The following is an 18,557-nucleotide window of genomic DNA, read 5'->3' on the forward strand; positions in this document are numbered from 1 at the left end:
CCTTTAAAGGGTTACTTCACCCAAAATCGATAATTCACCAATTTTCTACTCACCGTCATGCCAAGGAAGGGTTTGGAGAACTTTCAGAGTCATCAAAACTCTTTAGGAGTTCCAGGGCAATGGATTTTCATATAATTTCATGTGTATTGGATGACATGCTATTTATTGTGTGTTATTTGTATTGTATTTTATGTGGTTTTATGTGTATTGTAAGTGGTGAAGCCAAAGACAAATTTTCCACATTGTGGACAATAAAGATATTGAATTGAATTGAATTGAATTGAATTTCATATAATTTCATCCAACGCAGTAGTTTGGTTGAAATCGGGCCAGTAGTTTTGGAGAAAATGACAGAGGCGATTTTCGAAAGTTTTTAACCCGCGCAGGAGTCGAAAGAGGTTTTTTTGACCAAAAATCAAATTTCTTCAAATTTCTTCAAATTTCTCCAAATTCGGATATGTCATCTGGGGGGCCGAGGGGAGTCCAACACGGAAGTTTGGTGGAGTTCACTTTTGAATGGTCCAAAACACACACTATGAACCATCCAGATACCTCCATACTGCTCGTCTGTACTGACCCAAGTGTTCTGAAGCCGCCACATGGAAAAGTTGTTGGGAAACAATTAATGTGATCTCTGTTTTTATCCTTGTTGTAGCAGTAGCTCCCAGTGGCTGTGTGAGATTTGCTGCCAGATGTTCATTGGTCGTTGTAAACCATTGGATGTTTGATGTAAACACAGAAGAACATCTCACAGCAAATCTCAGCAGCCACTAGGAGCTACTACTACAACAAGGATAAAAACAGAGATTAAATGAATTTTTCCCAACAACTTTTCCATGTGGCGGCTTCAGGACACTTGGGTCAATACAGACGAGCAGTGTGGAGGTATCTGGATGTTTCATAGTGTGTGTTTTGGACCATTCAAAAGTGAACTCTATCCGCCGCCATTATATGAAAATCCTAACCCTCTGAAAGTTCTCCAAACCCTTCCTTGGCACGACGGTGAGGAGATGATTGGTGAATTATCGAATTTTGGGTGAAGTATCCCTTTAAGAACAGGTACAGAATAAAGCTGCAGTAGAAACCTTTTCATATATTCATTTGTTTCTGTGTGTGTGTGTGTGTGTGTGTACGTACGGAGTCGATGAGTGTGTACGGGCTGTTGACGTCGCTGACGGACGAGTAGAGCGGCAGACTGAGCCGGACCGTGTAGTTCATCCCCTGCTCGAAGCAAACGGGCCTCAACAGCACCACATGTCTGAAACACAGCACAGAGTCAGTGTGTGTGTGTGTGTGTGTGTGTGTGTGTAGGTGTGTGTGTGTGTGTTACCTGGACCCCGGCGGCAGAGAGATGCTCTGCTCGTCTCCGCTCTGGATGGAGTTGCTGCAGTGACCTGAGTAGTTTGGTGGGTTGAAGACGGGACGTTGGACTCGGACGTTCACCTGCTCCCACTGCTCAGGCAGCTGCACACACACACACACACACACACACACACACACACACACACACACAGAGGAAGTTATTCTACAGTCTTAAAACTTAAAGGGATAGTTCAACATTTTGGCAAATTGGCCCATTGCCATAATCCCTATAGTCATAGCAGTAGGTTCGTTACCTTTATTTCTCAGTGCAAGTAATTTTTAGAACGGCGGAGCAGAGCGGCGAGCTGCTCAGAGCTACGCTACGGAGGCTCATGGGATTTCTTGGTTTCCCCTCAACAAACTCATCAAATACACAATCCAACAGCTCCACAACGCTCTGGTGGACAAGTTGTGACCTGCACATTCACCACACTATGAGATAATAACACAACGTTACCAGACAGAGTTGTTTTAGAGGGAAATTCATGCAGAACAGCTGATGTGCGTTGCCTTCAGGGACAGTTTTTCATCAAGCAGTCTCTGTATTTCCCTCTAAAACAACTCTGTCCGGTAACGTTGTGTTATTATCTCATAGCGTGGTGAATGTGCAGCTCACAACTTGTCCACCAGAGCGTTGTGGAGTTGTTGGATTGTGTATTTGATGAGTTTGATGAGGGAAACCAAGAAATCCCATTAGCCTCCGTAGCGTAGCTCTGAGCAGCTCACGGCTCTGCTCCGCCGTTCTAAAAATAGCTTGCACCGACAATTAAAGGTAACAAACCTACTGCAATTTGCCAAAATGTTGAACTATCCCTTTAAAGATACTAACTTTTAAGTGGGAGTGTGTGTTACCTGTGGTTCGTAGCGGATCAGGATGTCGTAGTCCATGGACTCTGGGACGTTGTCAATGTTGAACTCGAGGTAAGCTCCTTCTGGCACGTTGACGAAGCCGAGTCCCGTCCAGGTGGGGCTGCGGTCCAGAGGGAACGGCCGCTGCACCACCGTCACGCCCTGACACACACACACACACACACACACCACACACACAGGACGTTTACAAAAAGCTCTTAAAGGAGACGTATTCTGCCCCTTTCCCACAAATTAAAACAGTTCCCAGGTCTGTGACATGCTTCAGTCAAAATCCCCCAAGGATCAAACATCACAGCTCTTTCTGCTCATAACGGCTGGTTTCAGTGCCTGTCCCTTTAAATGCAAATGAGCCAATGCTCACTAGGCCACGCCCCCTTCTACTTGTACCTGTACTCGAGGAGGTAGGAGGTGGGATTATACGGAAGCATATTGCATTCACTTGAATAATAAAAAAAAAAATCCTGTTTTTCTGAGTAATTTATTTTTTGGTTTGTTTTTTTGAATAATGTTTTCTGTTTTTCAGGGTAATTTTTTTCTGACTTAGCTATTGAGATAAATCAACCAAAGATACTCTGGTTTCTAACCCATCTTTGGTTAAACTTTACTTGCAGGTGGGAGCTTCTCGTGGGATTTTGAAATCTCATAAAGTCAGAAAAAAAACTACCATGAAAAACTGAAGAGAAAAAAAAAAGTCAGAAAAACTGAAAAACTTGATCAAAAAAACAAAAAACAAAAAAATTATTCAGAAAAACTGAAATAATTACCTCGAAAAACAAACCAAAAAATAAATTACTCAAGTGAATGCAATACGCTTTTGTAGTATTATGCCAATTTGAAAGCAAATGACATCATTGTCGGACAAACTGAGGGAACAGATCGTAAAACCACATGGATTTCAACCTCAGGAGCCTGAAAACTACTGATTTATTTGTAAATTTTCACTTTTTGGGGGCCAAAATGAAAGACAAACACCCAAATACATGTTAAAGAGCCTTCAAGAAGTGACACTCACAGGTCCGTGCTTGGCGTCCTCGGCCTCGTAGGTGTAGTGATCCAGAGCGATGAAGTAGAAGCCGGACTCGACCTGCTCGCAGCGTCGTCCGAACATGTGCTCTCTGCACACACACTGTCCTGAGTACTGGTCGCAGCTGTGGACGCACACACAGACGTTAAAGCAGAAGTAAGCGATCCGGTGGTTTTGGCTAACTTCTTGTCAGCCGATGGAATTAGCAGTCCCCGCCCTCGTCCCTACGTCACCACATTCACGCGCATCCCTTGGCTGCACACACAGAGAGGACTGCCCCTTTATGCCGTTCTCTCTCCTCATTGGATAAAGGTTGTAGGATACAAGGAAAGTTTTCTCCTCGGCTCAGAGCAGAGCAGAGTGACTGACAGACCCGTGTTTCAGACCAAACACTCTATATAAGTGATTGCTGTCGGAAGATAGAACTATTTAAGACTTATATTAACACAAATATTCCGCTTACTTCTGCTTTAAGGACATCTAGACATTAGATACATAATCCAAAACCTACTTATAAACCTGAAAGTTTGCGAAGGGAGCACAAGTTTTTTTGGCCAACGTCACTTTGCAGACGGGAAATCTTGAATCTGAGCGCTGGATGTCACAGTTTTACCACCAATTTTACACACTGGACCTTTAATGTGCCTAATAAAGTGGCTAGTGAATGTATTTTTATATTTGATAACCGATTTTTAGCTTTTATGCTTTTATTTTGTAGACTCACTTGTTGTCGACAGCTCCGCCCTGGTCGCAGTCACATGGTCTGCAGCCGTCCATGTCGTTGGACAGACCCCAGTGCTGTGGCTGTGGAGGAAAAAAAACACACAAAAAACAGAGAACGGACATATGTGAGTCCAGATAACACACACACACACACACACACACACACAGAGTGAGGTTGTGTTTGGATCCGTACCAGACACTGATCACAGTTGTGTCCGTCGACGAGCCGCTTGCAGAAACATCTTCCTGAGTTTGAGTCGCAGGAGTTTCCTCCCGGCAGAGTTCCCACTGGGTTACAGGTACAAGCTGCCAACACACACACACACACACACACACTGATTCACTGTACTGCACTGTGTGTTTATTTATGTCCACTCAGTGTGTTTGTGTCTGCGTCCTAGAAAGTTTTCACTGAAGTTTCCCAGAAACAATCAAACTTTTTATTAGGTAAAAACCACAATTCACATACGTTTAAGTTTGAAAGCGTTTTTGCCTTTTTGATTTAATAGATATCTTAATGGGATAGTTCAACATTTTAGCAAATTGGCCCATTGCCATGATCCCTATAGTCATAGTAGTAGGTTCGTTACCTTTAATTGTCGGTGCAAGCTATTTTTAGAACGGTGGAGCAGAGCCGTGAGCTGCTCAGAGCTACGCTACGGAGGCTCATGGGATTTCTTGGTTTCCCTCATCAAACTCATCAAATACACAATCCAACAACTCCACAACGCCCTAACCCAAGTTGTGACCTGCACATTCACCACGCTATGAGATAATAACACAACGTTGTTTTAGAGGTAAATACAGAGACTGCTTGATGAAAAACTGTCCCTGAAGGCAACGTGCATCAGCGGTTTTGCATGAATTTCCCTCTAAAACAACTCTGTCTGGTAACGTTGTGTTATTATCTCATAGAACGGCTCTGCTCCGCCGTTCTAAAACAGCTTGCACCGACAATCAAAGGTAACGAACCTACTGCTATGACTATAGGGATTATGGCAATGGGGCCAATTTGCCAAAATGTTGAACTATCCCTTTGAGAGAGCATTGTTACATGGACGTTTTCAGGTGTAAATTAATACTGGATTATACTGAAAATGTTTATTTTGACTTAAACAAACAAGAAATGATGGTTTAAAAACCAAAAATAGGAATAAAACAAATATTAAAGGCGTAACGGCAAAATTCAAAACTGCATCCTGTGATTAGTTAAAGATAAATACGTGTCGTGAACTGGCGGTGACTTACGCAGGCAGCCGTCGGCGCCCTGGCCCAGGCCGTAGTGTCCCTGTCTGCAGTGGTCGCAGCGCTCGCCCTCCACGTTGCCTTTGCACCGACACTGACCCGAGATCAGCCCGGCCGCCACGTCGGTCCGAGAGTCGCACATGCCGCCCTGCAGAGAGCCGTCGGGGTCGCAGTTACAGGCTGAGAGGAGACCAGGGGAGGAGAAGGACGTCACGGTCAAACAGGAAACAATTCATCGTAAGACAAACGTCATGAACATTTATCATCAACCTGGTAATAATAAATGTTAAATCATCTTGTTGTGAGATTGCGAACTAAACATCTGCTTAGGGCGCCGTGGCCACTAGGGGGCCTCAAAGAGCAAATCACGTTTTAAAGCTAACGTGCGTAACATCTGTCGACCCCTAGAGGAATCCTGTGTAATTACAAAAACCCTTAATTGTTGTTTTTTTGCACTTTAAATTGTTGTTGCTGTTTATTTAAGACCAAAAATTAAAAAAAACTGTTTATTGGTTTATTTTAGACACAAGACATACGATTTTTTATTGATCAACAGTAGCATAGACGAATAAAAATATAAAGACTTTACTACGTAAAAAAATATGCTAAAAACAAAAATATGTACTGTTATGTAGAACATATTATTTAAATAGAGAAAAACTATAGTAATATATTGTTACTTTTAATCGGCCTGGTTGATATTCAGTATCCCACTACTTATTACTTACTACTTACTAGTTAAATAACTTCGAATATTAAGTGTAACTCAACCTCAAGCTGCACTTTTAGCTGAATTTGCGACCATTTCAGATTAAAAAAAGATGATGATTCGTAACGACAGATTAGAAAAAAAATCTGTATTATTGGCAGTAATAGAGGGCCCCAAAATACAAATTTTGCTGTGTGAGATAAAGTGAAGACTGGAATGAATGAATGCATTTTTATTTTCGAACGTTATATATAAAAAAAATGTAAAACTATTTGTACATACAAAAGAAAGAAAAAAAAAGAATAAAAATAGAGCCAAGACATAACAAAACACTGCACATTGTTTGAAAAAGGAGTAGGAAGAAGTAAAAAACTTTTTTAATTTTAGTTTGTAACTACACAGACATCCTTATAACTACATAATAAACCTATATACCATATATACACTTAATAAATATATAATATATACCATATATACCATATACTACATTAGTTACAATATAACAATCAACACTATTCTATTTATAGATTTATAGATTTATCCCTCATCATCCTCCGTTAACATACTTCCTCTTCCATATAGGCCTACTGTACTTACTGGAGGAAGTAGAAAGAAAACAAAACAGTATGTTAAATCCTGTCAGCAGCTCTTTTACTACAGAAATGTAGTAGCTGAAGTGTCAGCAGCAGCAGCCGTGTGTAATTTAAAAGAAGAAGGAGAAGACGAAGAAGGGGCAGTAAATAAAGGGCGAAGCTGCTTTTTATTTTACAGCCTTCGACTAATGACGATGAGTCTGTAACAACGACCACTTTCTGCTGCTCACTTCAAAGACCTGAGCCAGATGTTTCACTTCCAATGAGGTTTAACTGTGTTTTTAGAGGCGAGGGGGGGGGGTCGGGGGGGTCGGGGGGGTCAGAGGGGTCAGAGGTCACCGGGAGGCGACGTTATCGAGGTTACGAACCTTCACAGATCCTCGGGTCCCTCAGGTCTCTGTTTGGGTGCTGGAAGAAGAACGGCGCACACTCCTCGCACTGCCGGCCCACCGTGTTGTGTTGACAGTCGTCGCACACGCCGCCGCTCACGTTGCCCGTCGTCATGTAAACGGCGAGGTCGAAGTGACACGAGCCGGAGTGATGGTTACACTCACACACTGAGGAAGAGGAGGAAGAGGAAGACATGTCAACAGTTTAGACATGTTTTATACACTCGTCAGTATTTATTTATGGTTAATACTAGACGGAAACTAAACATTATTTTCCTCTGTGTGTTAATAAGAAAGTGAAAAATGCCCAAAAAGTCCAAACAAATCTTGTTCTGTTGGATTTAAAATTAAAAAACAAAGATATTTTTATTCCCTGTGACACATAATTGAGAAAAAAACTGTAATAAATGACTGAAATGATTAATCAATTCATCAACTATTCAATTTTATTCTCGTGTTTTACAGTATCTTTGAAAACTTGTTTTATAAATAGATTAATCTGAATTACACTAGAACCAGGTGTTTTATACACTTGTCAGTATTTATTTATGGTCACATTGTTCAATATTGGACTGAAACTAAGTTTTATTTTCCTCTGTGTGTTACTTAATAAGAAAGTGAAAAATGCCCAAAAAAAAGTCTCATTCTGTCAGATTTGAAATAAAAAAACAAATATATTTTTATTTCCTGTGACACATGACTGAGAAAACTTCAGATTTAAAAGGAAAACTTTGCACCGGCTCTGTAATAAATGACTGAAATGATGTTTTATAAATAAGAATTGAATTTACAGTAAATGAAACTAGAACCAGGCTAGCAGTTTCCCTTTGTTTCCAGTCTTTGTGCTAAGCTAAGCTAACTGGCCGATAAACACAGATAGATAGATAGATAGATAGATAGATAGATAGATAGATAGATAGATAGATAGATAGATAGATAGATAGATAGATAGATAGATAGATAGATAGATAGATAGATAGATAGATAGATGTGTGTCTCACTCTTGCAGGCGTGTGTGTTTCGTCCCTCTGCAGGTCTCCAGGGTAAATCCTGGTAGAAGTCCTGGCAGCGCTCGCAGTTCAGTCCCTCGGTGTTGTGGTTGCACACACAGCGGCCGTGAACCTGCAGAGAAACACACAAAAACACAACACACAGAAACATTCAGGTAATTTAGGAGGTTAACTTCCTCAGAAACATTGAAATCTGAATTTAAACGTCCACTTTAACTCCTCACTGCTCCAATAACTTTCAAACTATTTCAGATAAATTCAAAATATTGGAAATTAAGTTGAAAACTGAAGTGAGAAGTTCATTTTTGACCTTTAATACATCATTTCAAGAAGTAATCTCTCCTAAAAATCAATATTATTTGTGCGTTAATGCTAATTTAAGTGTCTTACAACACAAATATAGCTAATTTAGGAGGTTAATCTGCTAGAAAACTATACAATCTGAATTTAAATGTCCACTTTTTAAAACTCTTTTAACTCCTCACTGCTCCAATAACTTTCAAAATATGTTAAATAAATTAAAAACGTTGGAAGTTAAGTTGAAAACTGGGGTGAGAAGATCATTTCTGACCTTTTAATACATCAGTTTAAGAAATAATATCTCCGTAAATCCATTTTATTGGATGGGATTTACTGATGAAGACCATGCAATGTGCTCAAAAGCTTCAGAACAGCAACTAAATGGACCTCGTGTTTAAAAAAAACTAATCAAAACATCAGAGTTTTAGCAACAGAAACAACAGGTCTTTACTCCTAAAAAATAAAATAGAATAAATATAGCTTTGTAAGACTTTGAAATCACATGAAATCAAATAAAAAATAAGTAAAATCAAAGTCCCCATGCTGAAGAAAACCTTGTGATGCGACTGAAAGCTCCAGAATCAAACGTGAACTTTAAAAATCAATGGAGCTCTTATTTTGGTAATTTTTTTGTTTTTAACTTCGATAAAATAAAATAAAATAAAATAAAATAAAATAAATAAGGTGTATGTGTACCATGCCCTCGGCGCCCGTCGGCGCTCCCTCCATCGGGGCGCACTCGGAGGCGTGGCCGTAGCAGAAGCAGTTGCCGCGGACGACCATGTCGTAGAGGGCGTAGTAGTACTTCTCCGTCACCTCGTCGCGGGAGTCGAGCAGGTTGTCGCCGAGAGTGTGCAGCTTGATGAAGTTCACCCGCAGGTTGGTGATCTTCAGCATGTCTGCACGCACACACACACACACACACACACACACACACACACACACACACACACACACACACACACACACACACACACACACACACGCACACACACACACACACACACACAGACACACACACACACACACACACACAGACACACACACACACAGGAAATGGTTTAACACACACAGTTTGTTTGGACGTTCAGCTCAGCGTCTCGTTCATCATCCTCACTGCAAATACTTCACATGAGGCCTCCGTGTGTGTGTGTGTGTCTGTGTCTGTGTGTGTGTGTGTGTGTGTGTCTGTGTGTGTGTGTGTGTGTGTGTGTGTCTGTGTGTGTGTGTGTGTACACAAAGGCCGAGTTGCTTCTACATGTGAAATTCTCTCCGCTGCTCCTCCTGTCTGACCTCTGACCTCCGCGGCTCTGCTCCAGGTAGCCGTTACCTTGGCAACAGGCGACCAAGGGCCGGCCGTTACACACCGGGGACGAGACGAATAAACGACACAAAATTCAACGCATCAATACGAAACGCATCAGAATTGTTCACACTGGAGGTGACGTGAATATGCAACAGAAGCGACAGATATAAACCAAAGTTTGACTTTGCATCGTCTCTTAAAGGGATAGTTCACCCTAGAATGATATTTCGTCCAAATCTCGCGTGATTCGCAGTAACCGCACTGACGCCGGCGCAAATCACGCGAGATTTGGACGGACCAGGAAGAGGAGCTTCGAGAAGCTTCCGCTACAAACAAGCTTAAAATATAGACTTATTTAATTTTTTTTGGGACAATTACGCAATTTGGGGCTTCAGCACAAGACGGACATTACATACGAGCATCATGGAGGTATTTGGATGTTTTTTTGTGTGTGTTTTTTTACGAAGAGCTCTGGTGTCCCTTAGCCTCCGTAGCGTTGAAATGCAGCTGCCGCCGAGACCCCCTGTAACTCAGAGAAGGGATGGTGGACTCTGAGAATTCTTCCAGCCCTTAGTCCACATGAGGGTGAGTAGATAATGAGCGAAATATCATTCTAGGGTGAACTATCCCTTTAAATCTGCATAACTACTCATTGATTCTCCGTCACATATTCAACACCTGCTGTCGTCTTGTTACTAACTTCACTACATCAACACAGCAGCAGATCACAGTCTGATCAATATCTGATCACTGTCCTGACAGCCGAGCTGTTCGTTGATGCTTCTCTACTAGGGACGTCACGATTACTTGTTTTCACAATTAAAGAGACCCTGAGGAGTTTTCTTTTGGTTATATAAGAGTCTCATATTGTGGATGAATCTACGTTACCTCTTGTTAATGGCTCCATTTTCGATAAATATATTGTTTTGTCTTTATAGTTATTTTGACATTATTATATAGTGGTCCACTCAGCGTTTCCTAGTTTCAGTTTCCCGGACGCTGCCCGGCGGGTCATGGGAATAACGCCGCCGGATCGCTAGTTGGCATCGTTTATGGTCGGAACTACGACGGTATCTGATCGTCTTCCAACCTCCGACTTTCATTCTTGATCAATGAAAACATTCTTGGCAAATGTTTTCACTTTCGTCCGTCTTGCGCCGGTCCAAGAATTTCACCGTGCGCGCTGAGGCTCATGGGAAATGTAGTGTGACAACACTTCGCTTTCCGAAAGTCCTCGTTGTCACTTTAATCGCAGTATAAAACGCCATGATTATTTAATCATTAAGGTTCCTAAATACCGTCACTTTTCAAATTAAACTAACTGAGAGACACAGGTTGTTTACACTGTTGTCATGGTGATGTGACCTACCTCCTTTTCACGCTACATAATTGGTTGATGCGTTTATTCGCCGGGTGAAGGCTCAGAAAAATTCAACCTCACTCCGAAAAAGTCGCATTTTCACCGCGTAACATTCACAGTCGGTGTGAGCGGTTTTGATGCGATGAATTTCGTGTCTTTTATTCGTCACGTCCCCGGTGTGAAAGGGCCTTTAGTCGTCTGTTGCCAAGGTAACAACTGCAGAAACACCTGAGGGGTCAAAGTAACCAAACCTGCAGCAACAAGCTACTCCAGTACGTACTCTGGATCCTGACGCTGTACGGGTCCTCGATCTCAAACACCGGGTCCAGAACTCGTAAGATCACCTGGAGAAAATAAATCAGAGGTCAAAGGTCAAAGGTCAAAGGTCAAAGGTCAAAGGTCGTGTTGGAAGCATCTCCTAATCGAAACAACAACAACGTGTACAGATGAAAGCTTTGGACTCACCTCTCCCTCGGTGGACGGCTCGATGTCGGAGTAGCGCGAGTCACAGATGATGTCGTCCACTTTGAGCATCGGCCCCGTCGACTCGCCGGGGAACGACGACTCGCAGTCGTAGGCGAAGTAACGATAAACCTGCCACGACTTCCCGAAGTCCATCGACCGCTCGATCGCCATGGCAGCCGGGCGAAACGTCTGGGGGACAGACGGTTACACAACAATTTAATAGAAAAAAAATGACTTTATTATTATCTTAAATATGTTTTTCTGAATTTTCATAAATGTGTGTTTAAAATGAGAAAATGATAACAATGATAAAAAGTCATTATTTTAACTTAAAATATATTAAAAAATGGCCATTTGAAGAACTATTGTTCTGTTAAACCTTGTATTATATCTTATTTATTGATCCAGCCTAAAGTGGAGTAACAACGCCATTGGTTTAATAACATAAACCTACAAATCTATATATATTTTTTTAATGATATTTGGCTAAAAATGAACTTTTAACCACCAAGTTTTGTTGTTATTATTGTTCTTGTGACTAATGTTACAAGTTATACAGAATCTGACAATGTATTTATGTACATTTATAAACCTGTTAATGTGTTTTTTTTTTTACTCTTTTAGTTTTGTTTAAGCAAAAATTCAACAAACGATCAGAAAAATAATGGATAAAAACCAAATTACAGTCAAATCCAACTCTAAAATTTAGATACATGTAAAAATCTAATTTCTGACAACTTTTAAATCCATTTTATTGCTTTCACTGTTCTTTTATTGTTTTTAATTGTTTTTACTTATTCTTCTTTTTATTTATTACCTGCTGTAAAGCACTTTGGTACACTGAAAGGATTGTTGTAAAGGGCTGTATAAATAAAATACATTTACATTTACATTAAAGCAGAAGTAAGCGATATTTTTGTGTTAATATAAGTCTTAAATAGTTATATCTTCCGACAGCAATCACTTACATAGAGTGTTTGGTCTGAAACACGGGTCTGTCAGTCACTCTGCTCTGCTCTGAGAGGAGAAAACTTTTATCATATCCTACAAGTTTTATCCAATGAGGAGAGAGAACGGCATAAAGGGGCAGTCCTCTCTGTGTGTGCAGCCAAGGGATGCGCCTGAATGTGGTGACGTAGGGACGAGGGCGGTTATGGTGCGTTCAAGGCAACCCGTAACTCGTGTTTTTCCGACCTGTGAACTCGCACCAGTTCGATCTGGTACGAGTTCACGGGTCGGAAGTTACGAGTGGCCGTTATAGTGACTTTCACAGGTAAAACAGGTCGGAAAAACACGAGTGGGTTGCCTGGAACGCTACAAAGTCGTAAGTTGTGACTTGAAGCTGTAATTTACGGTTTCAAAAGCCTGCCTGGAACGCAGCATTAGCCAAAACGACCGGATCGCTTACTTCTGCTTTAAGTAACATAACTAATCTGTTAAAGTTGTTGATGTTTCGTGCTGTTTCTCTGAGAACAGGATGTAGTTGTCTATGTTGCGTGCGTCTCCATGAATGGCGTGCATCCAGCTGTCGGCCATCGTGGTCGATCATGTGACAACAATCAGAGCTCATCTTCCTCCTCCTCCTCCTCCTCCTCCTCCTCGTATTCCCACCGTCCTCCAGAGACCGCAGCGATTTTCCACATTCCTCCACCACAGCTGTTCAACGCTGCTGCGCTTATCTCCACGCCAGCAGTGTTGGTGAGATGTGTGTGTGTGTGACTGTCAGTGTGTGTCACTGTGTGTGTGTGTGTGTGTGTGTGTGTACCTTGAAGGTCATGATGAGATGTGTGAAATGAAACTCGGCCTCTAGGTCCAGCTGGATCGTCACGTTCTCCACACCTGCAGCCAAACACAAGAGTTGAATATTTAACATTAAAACCATCAGCAGATCTCAGACCAGGGCCGGCCGCTGGGATAAACCCTCTATGTGGTTGTTTAGGGCCACAGCCGTTAGGTGGGGGGCCACATGATCAGAAAGGTACCGGGGTTCATCAAGTCATTTAAACATCCTGAGGTCTGCACGTGCACGCTATGAGCTTTATATGTAATGTGAAGTCAATATTCAGCTTCTTTTATCTCACATTTGAGACATTTGGTGAAAATAGAACGGCAGAATGACAACATTTGTGCTCAAAAAGCAATCTTACAAAATGTCATTTTAGACTTGTTTTCTACACTTATCTATTACTGTATTCATATCCTATTTCAAGCACCAAAACAGTTCATTCTCATGACTGAAGGAGTGTTTTCACAAGGGATTTGAATTTTTTTCAAAAAGCAGACCTCAAATTTCCAGCATTTGGCCTAAATTATTTCTTTCTACAGTGTTCTAGGACAAACTGGCCTCAGTGTGCTTACAGCGGAGGTTCTAATATTTAGACATAAAACACTTGAGTATTGTTACATCTGCAAGTATCTTAAAAAGATACATTTAAGAAAATAGCCTATGTAAAAGTCAAGAAAATGGCCTCAAACCTCAGAGGGCATAAACATGTCATGCCAGTGATTTGGTGTTTGCGCTTAGAGTGCAGGGCCACAAACAAAAATCTTGTTTAGGGCCACCAAAATCCTAGGGCCGGCCCTGGTCAGACCAGCAGCTTCTTCCTCCTCCTCCTCTTCCTCCTCCTCTTGGCAACATCCAGACACAAATCTAATCCATTTTAAAGCGTCGGCTCTTGCTCCTATAAGTTATTGGTGAATTCCTTCCTTCACTAATCTTGTGAGTAACGTCTCAGACATTTAGTTCCAGACTGAATCAGGTTAAAGCTGCAGAAACAGAAACTGTAGAAACACAGAGAGAAGAGCAACCGCAGCTCAGACCGCGTGATAATTAACTTAACATAAATAATGTTCCCCTGAGGATGAATCTTAAAGGGATAGTTCAACATTTTTTAGCAAATTGGCCCATTGCCGTAATCCCTATAGTCATAGCAGTAGGTTCGTTGTCGGTGCAAGCTATTTTTAGAACGGCGGAGCAGAGGCGTGAGCTGCTCAGAGCTACGCTACAGAGGCTCATTATGGGATTTCTTGGTTTCCCTCATCAAACTCATCAAATACACAATCCAACAACTCCACAACGCTCTGGTGGACAAGTTGTGACCTGCACATTCACCACGCTATGAGATAATAACACAACGTTACCAGACAGAGTTGTTTTAGAGGGAAATAAATACAGAGACTGCTTGATGAAAAACTGCCCCCGAAACTGCATGAATTTACCTCAAACCTCACATTTAGAAGTTTTGACCTTAACCAATACATTTTGCCACTTGAAAACTGAGTAAAGGGCCATTGCAACGCATAATTTAGAGTTTTTTCCTTGTCAAAACTTGATTCCAGCTCCTTGTTGTTACAGTGAGAGGCGGGTTTCTGCCTCAAAATGACTTAACGTCACTCACAACAAGAGTCACTTTTGACCTTAACCAAAACATTTTGCCACTTGAAAAATGAGTAAAGGGCCATTGCAATGCATAATTTGGAGTTTTTTCCTTGCCAAAAATTGTGTCTGGGTTTGGGTTTCTGCCTCAAAATGACTTTATGTCGTTTATATAACTCTAGTGAGTGACACAAAGTCATTGTGAAGTAGAAACCAAACCCAGACACAACTTTTGGCAAGGAAAAAACTCAGAATTTTGTGTTGCAATGCCCCTTTACTCATTTTTCAAGTGATAAAAATGTATTGATTAAGGTCAAAACTTCTAAATGTGACTCTTGTGAGTGACATAAAGTCATTTTGAGGTAGAAACCCCGTTTCACTGCAACACCAGAAGCTGGAATCAGTTTTTGGCAAAGGAAAAAACTCAAAATTATGCGTTGCAATGGCCCTTTACTCATTTTAAAGTGGTAAAAAAGGGCTAGTTAAGGTCAAATCTTTAAAAGCATATTGAGTTGCCTTGGTATGAAATGCGCTATATTAATAAAGATGCCTTGCCTTGCCTTGAATTTGAGTGATATAAAGTCATTTTGAGGTGGAAAACTTGTCTTAAACGCAGCATTAGCTTGTGCAGTTTGCTAAGTAACAGTCCCACCTGACACTTATTGTGATTAAACTTCATTAACATCTATACTTTATGTCACAAACAGTTTGTGTGCTGCAGCAGCTGGATGTCTGAGTCACTGCAGGTCTGGACTCTAACAGCTGGAGCCGCTCCGACGAGCAGGACGACGACTGTCAGCGAATCAGGAAATCCCAAACAAAGCCATTGTGTGTCTGCAGCTTCCTGCTGGTGGAGAGACATCTGCAGATGTGACTGCAGCTTCCTCCTCCTCCTCCTCCTCCTCCTCCTCCTCCTCCTCTATGACTCACTCCTCTGACAGATTCCCACCGCTGTGCAGCAGCAACAACAGGCTCTGGATCAGTTGTTGTTGTGCATGAGAACCTGCTGCTCTGCTCTGATGATGATGTTGTAATGGAGATTCATGGTTTTCATTTCACGGCCTCTCACTTACAACGACTTGGCAGTTTGTCTGGAACACTTATCGCCGCGGAAACGACCCAAACTAAACACGTGTTGTATGTTTGAACAAGTGGTGACTGGTGAGGCGTCCGGCTGCAGACTGAAACTGTTTCTGAGTCTCTAGAAAACATCAGACTGACTAAATCATTTTAAAAGCTACTTTAAAAAACATATAAGACTTCAGTTTAATGGAGGTTACTTAACATCTAGCAACAGTCTATGCTTTTATTTTGAAATACAACAATTACTCCATATTTTATGTTGTTTTTATGTATGTTTTTCTCACTGGTTCAAAGCACAAATTTAACAAGTTCTTGAGTGTTTATCTAACTCTAAATGATTTGTTTTTGTTTTCACAGAACTCTAAATTGATTTAGATATAAAATGTTAATATATAATCGATAAATAAACTTGAATTTCAATTTAAACTTGCACCTGCCGGTCTTAAATGATCATTGTAGGTTTTCAGTTTTCAGTCCACTAATGATGGTGTGGCAAACAAATTTAAAAACAGAACAAAAACAAATTTACAGTATTTTTACAGGCTTCTTTAAAAGATATTAAATCCTTAATTACAACTTCCTTTAAATCCTTTCAAATTGAGATTACTTTAGATCAAGATAGATGTTATGTTTACTTTGATTTATCTCATTGGTTCTAAGTTTGATTTAACAACAAATATTTGATATATAAACTATAAAATAAGCTTGAATTTCAACTTAAACCTGCACCGGCATTCAATAGTGTGAAAAGTGGCACAAAAAAAAACAAGTTCACAGTATTTTTAAAGGCTCCTTTAAAACATATTAAACCCTTACATATAACTTCCCTTTACTTCCTTCCTTTTACTTGATAGATCTTATGTTTACTGTAACATACAGCAACTATTCCACATTTTTATGTCTGTTATATTTTGTTTGTGTTTATCTCAGTGCTTCAAAGCACAAACTTGAGCCCAATCTAGATTTTACAAGGTAAATCAATGCACAAAATGATGTTTTAACTTTGATTTAACAACAAATATTTGATATATAAACTATAAATAAACTTGAATTTCAACTTAAACCTGCATCGGCGGGTTGTAAATGATTGTTTTAGGCTTTCAGTCTTTAATAATCTGTCGATAACAGTGTGAAAAGCTGATTTTAATGTCAGTATGAGCTCATAAAGTGGCCTGTAGTTGTATTTAGTGTTTAGTGATCTGATGGTCTGGTCTCACGGCTTCGACTCCTCTGATCCTCCGTCTCATTACAAACTTCCTTTTTTCCCACTTTTAAGTCGAGTGTGACTGCAGGTGATGACACACATCTGGTTCCTGCCTGCACACCTGTTCTCCTAAGCCCCGCCCCCTCCCACACACCCCCGGCCTGCTGTGATTGGCTGCAGCGAGGGTCTCTGTGATCTCTCCCTGTCTAGTCATTACTGAGCCCAGTTCACCATGGGAACGCTCTGAGTGACGGCTCACACGCTGCTGCTGCTGCTGCTGCTGCGTTCACTGGGAACGGGAACTCTCAGCTTCCTTTAAATGAAAGGGCCGAAAACACAGGTGTGTGTGTGTGTGTGTGTGTGTGTGTGTGTGTGTGTGTGTGTGTGTGTGTGAGGTCTCAAAAGCTGTATGTAGGAAATGTGATGCACTAGGTGTTAGAGGATTAGTGTTTTATTTGTTAATGTAAAGTTTATGACTTTATCATGATGAATCTTGCAGGAACAAAAGCTTTAATTTGAGTTTTAACACTTTTAGAAGTTTATAAATTAGTTTCTAACGACACGTGCTTCCTAGATATAGAAACTAACAATTTGCTTAAAGGGATAGTTCGACACTTTGGCAAATTGGCCCTCATCAAACTCATCAAATACACAATCCAACAACTCCACAACGCTCTGGTGGACAAGTTGTGACCTGCACATTCACCACGCTATGAAATAATAACACAACGTTACCAGACAGAGTTGTTTTAGAGGGAAATACAGAGACTGCTTGTTGAAAAACTGTCCCTGAAGGCAACGCGCATCAGTGGTTTTGCATGAATTTACCTCTAAAACAACTCTTTCTTCTAAAAATAGCTTGCACCGACAATTAAAGGTAACAAACCTACTGCTATGACTATAGTGATTATGGCAATGGGCCAATTTGCCAAAATGTTGAACTATCCCTTTAAACATTTGCTTAAATTAGATGCCAAATAGATCCATTAAAGTAATGGAAAATTCTATTTTTTATTTAGGAAAGCATTTGTTTATACTTTTTCCATCCTTATTAATGTAAATTTAATTTGTTCCGAGGGCTAAAACCTCAAATTTGAGTCTTTCTTAAGTTTATAAGACACAAACTTCCATAAATATAGATGAGGACTTGAATAAGGAAAGAAATCCCAAACTTGTATGTGTGTGTGTGTGTGTTTGTGTGTGTGTGTTTAACGTGTGTGTCTCACCGTTCTCCGACTGCCACCAGGTCTTGAGGCGGTTGTGGGCGAAGGTGGTGACGACGTTCTCGATGGTGTGGCTGACGGGGTTGTTGTCCTCGTCGTACATCCGCCGCGAGTCGCAGGCGAAGCATTTCTTCTCGTCCTGATGGGACACGAGGTCAGAGGTCATTACTAAACATCACACACACACACACACACACACAAAACTGTCAGTAATAATCAATAAATACATAGTTAATCTGTATGTTGAGTTATTATGATCAGATTATTGCACTTGGGTGGAGGAAAACTGTCCATGAATCTAGATTTCTGTTTATT

The 18,557-nt window shown here is 40.9% G+C and overlaps 1 protein-coding gene across 1 annotated transcript in view; it reads right to left on the bottom strand.

The window, feature by feature from the left end:
- Positions 1 to 18,557, bottom strand: part of LOC146962359 (laminin subunit beta-1-like) — a 51,931-nt gene that overhangs the window by 27,364 nt on the left and 6,010 nt on the right. The window contains exons 3-16 of the mRNA XM_085769033.1: positions 18,246 to 18,381; positions 13,122 to 13,195; positions 11,357 to 11,545; positions 11,172 to 11,235; positions 8,922 to 9,124; positions 7,917 to 8,037; positions 6,895 to 7,083; positions 5,228 to 5,404; positions 4,173 to 4,285; positions 3,981 to 4,060; positions 3,245 to 3,380; positions 2,215 to 2,373; positions 1,331 to 1,464; positions 1,138 to 1,258 (exon numbers count right to left, since the gene is read on the bottom strand). Coding sequence (XP_085625159.1) covers positions 1,138 to 1,258; positions 1,331 to 1,464; positions 2,215 to 2,373; positions 3,245 to 3,380; positions 3,981 to 4,060; positions 4,173 to 4,285; positions 5,228 to 5,404; positions 6,895 to 7,083; positions 7,917 to 8,037; positions 8,922 to 9,124; positions 11,172 to 11,235; positions 11,357 to 11,545; positions 13,122 to 13,195; positions 18,246 to 18,381 — 1,896 coding nt within the window. The remainder of the gene's footprint in view (positions 1 to 1,137; positions 1,259 to 1,330; positions 1,465 to 2,214; positions 2,374 to 3,244; positions 3,381 to 3,980; positions 4,061 to 4,172; positions 4,286 to 5,227; positions 5,405 to 6,894; positions 7,084 to 7,916; positions 8,038 to 8,921; positions 9,125 to 11,171; positions 11,236 to 11,356; positions 11,546 to 13,121; positions 13,196 to 18,245; positions 18,382 to 18,557) is intronic.

This window comes from Trachurus japonicus, chromosome 23, assembly GCF_045865225.1.
Source record: "Trachurus japonicus isolate A0001 chromosome 23, Traja_1.0".
In the NCBI taxonomy this organism is placed as follows: Eukaryota; Metazoa; Chordata; class Actinopteri; order Carangiformes; family Carangidae; genus Trachurus; species Trachurus japonicus.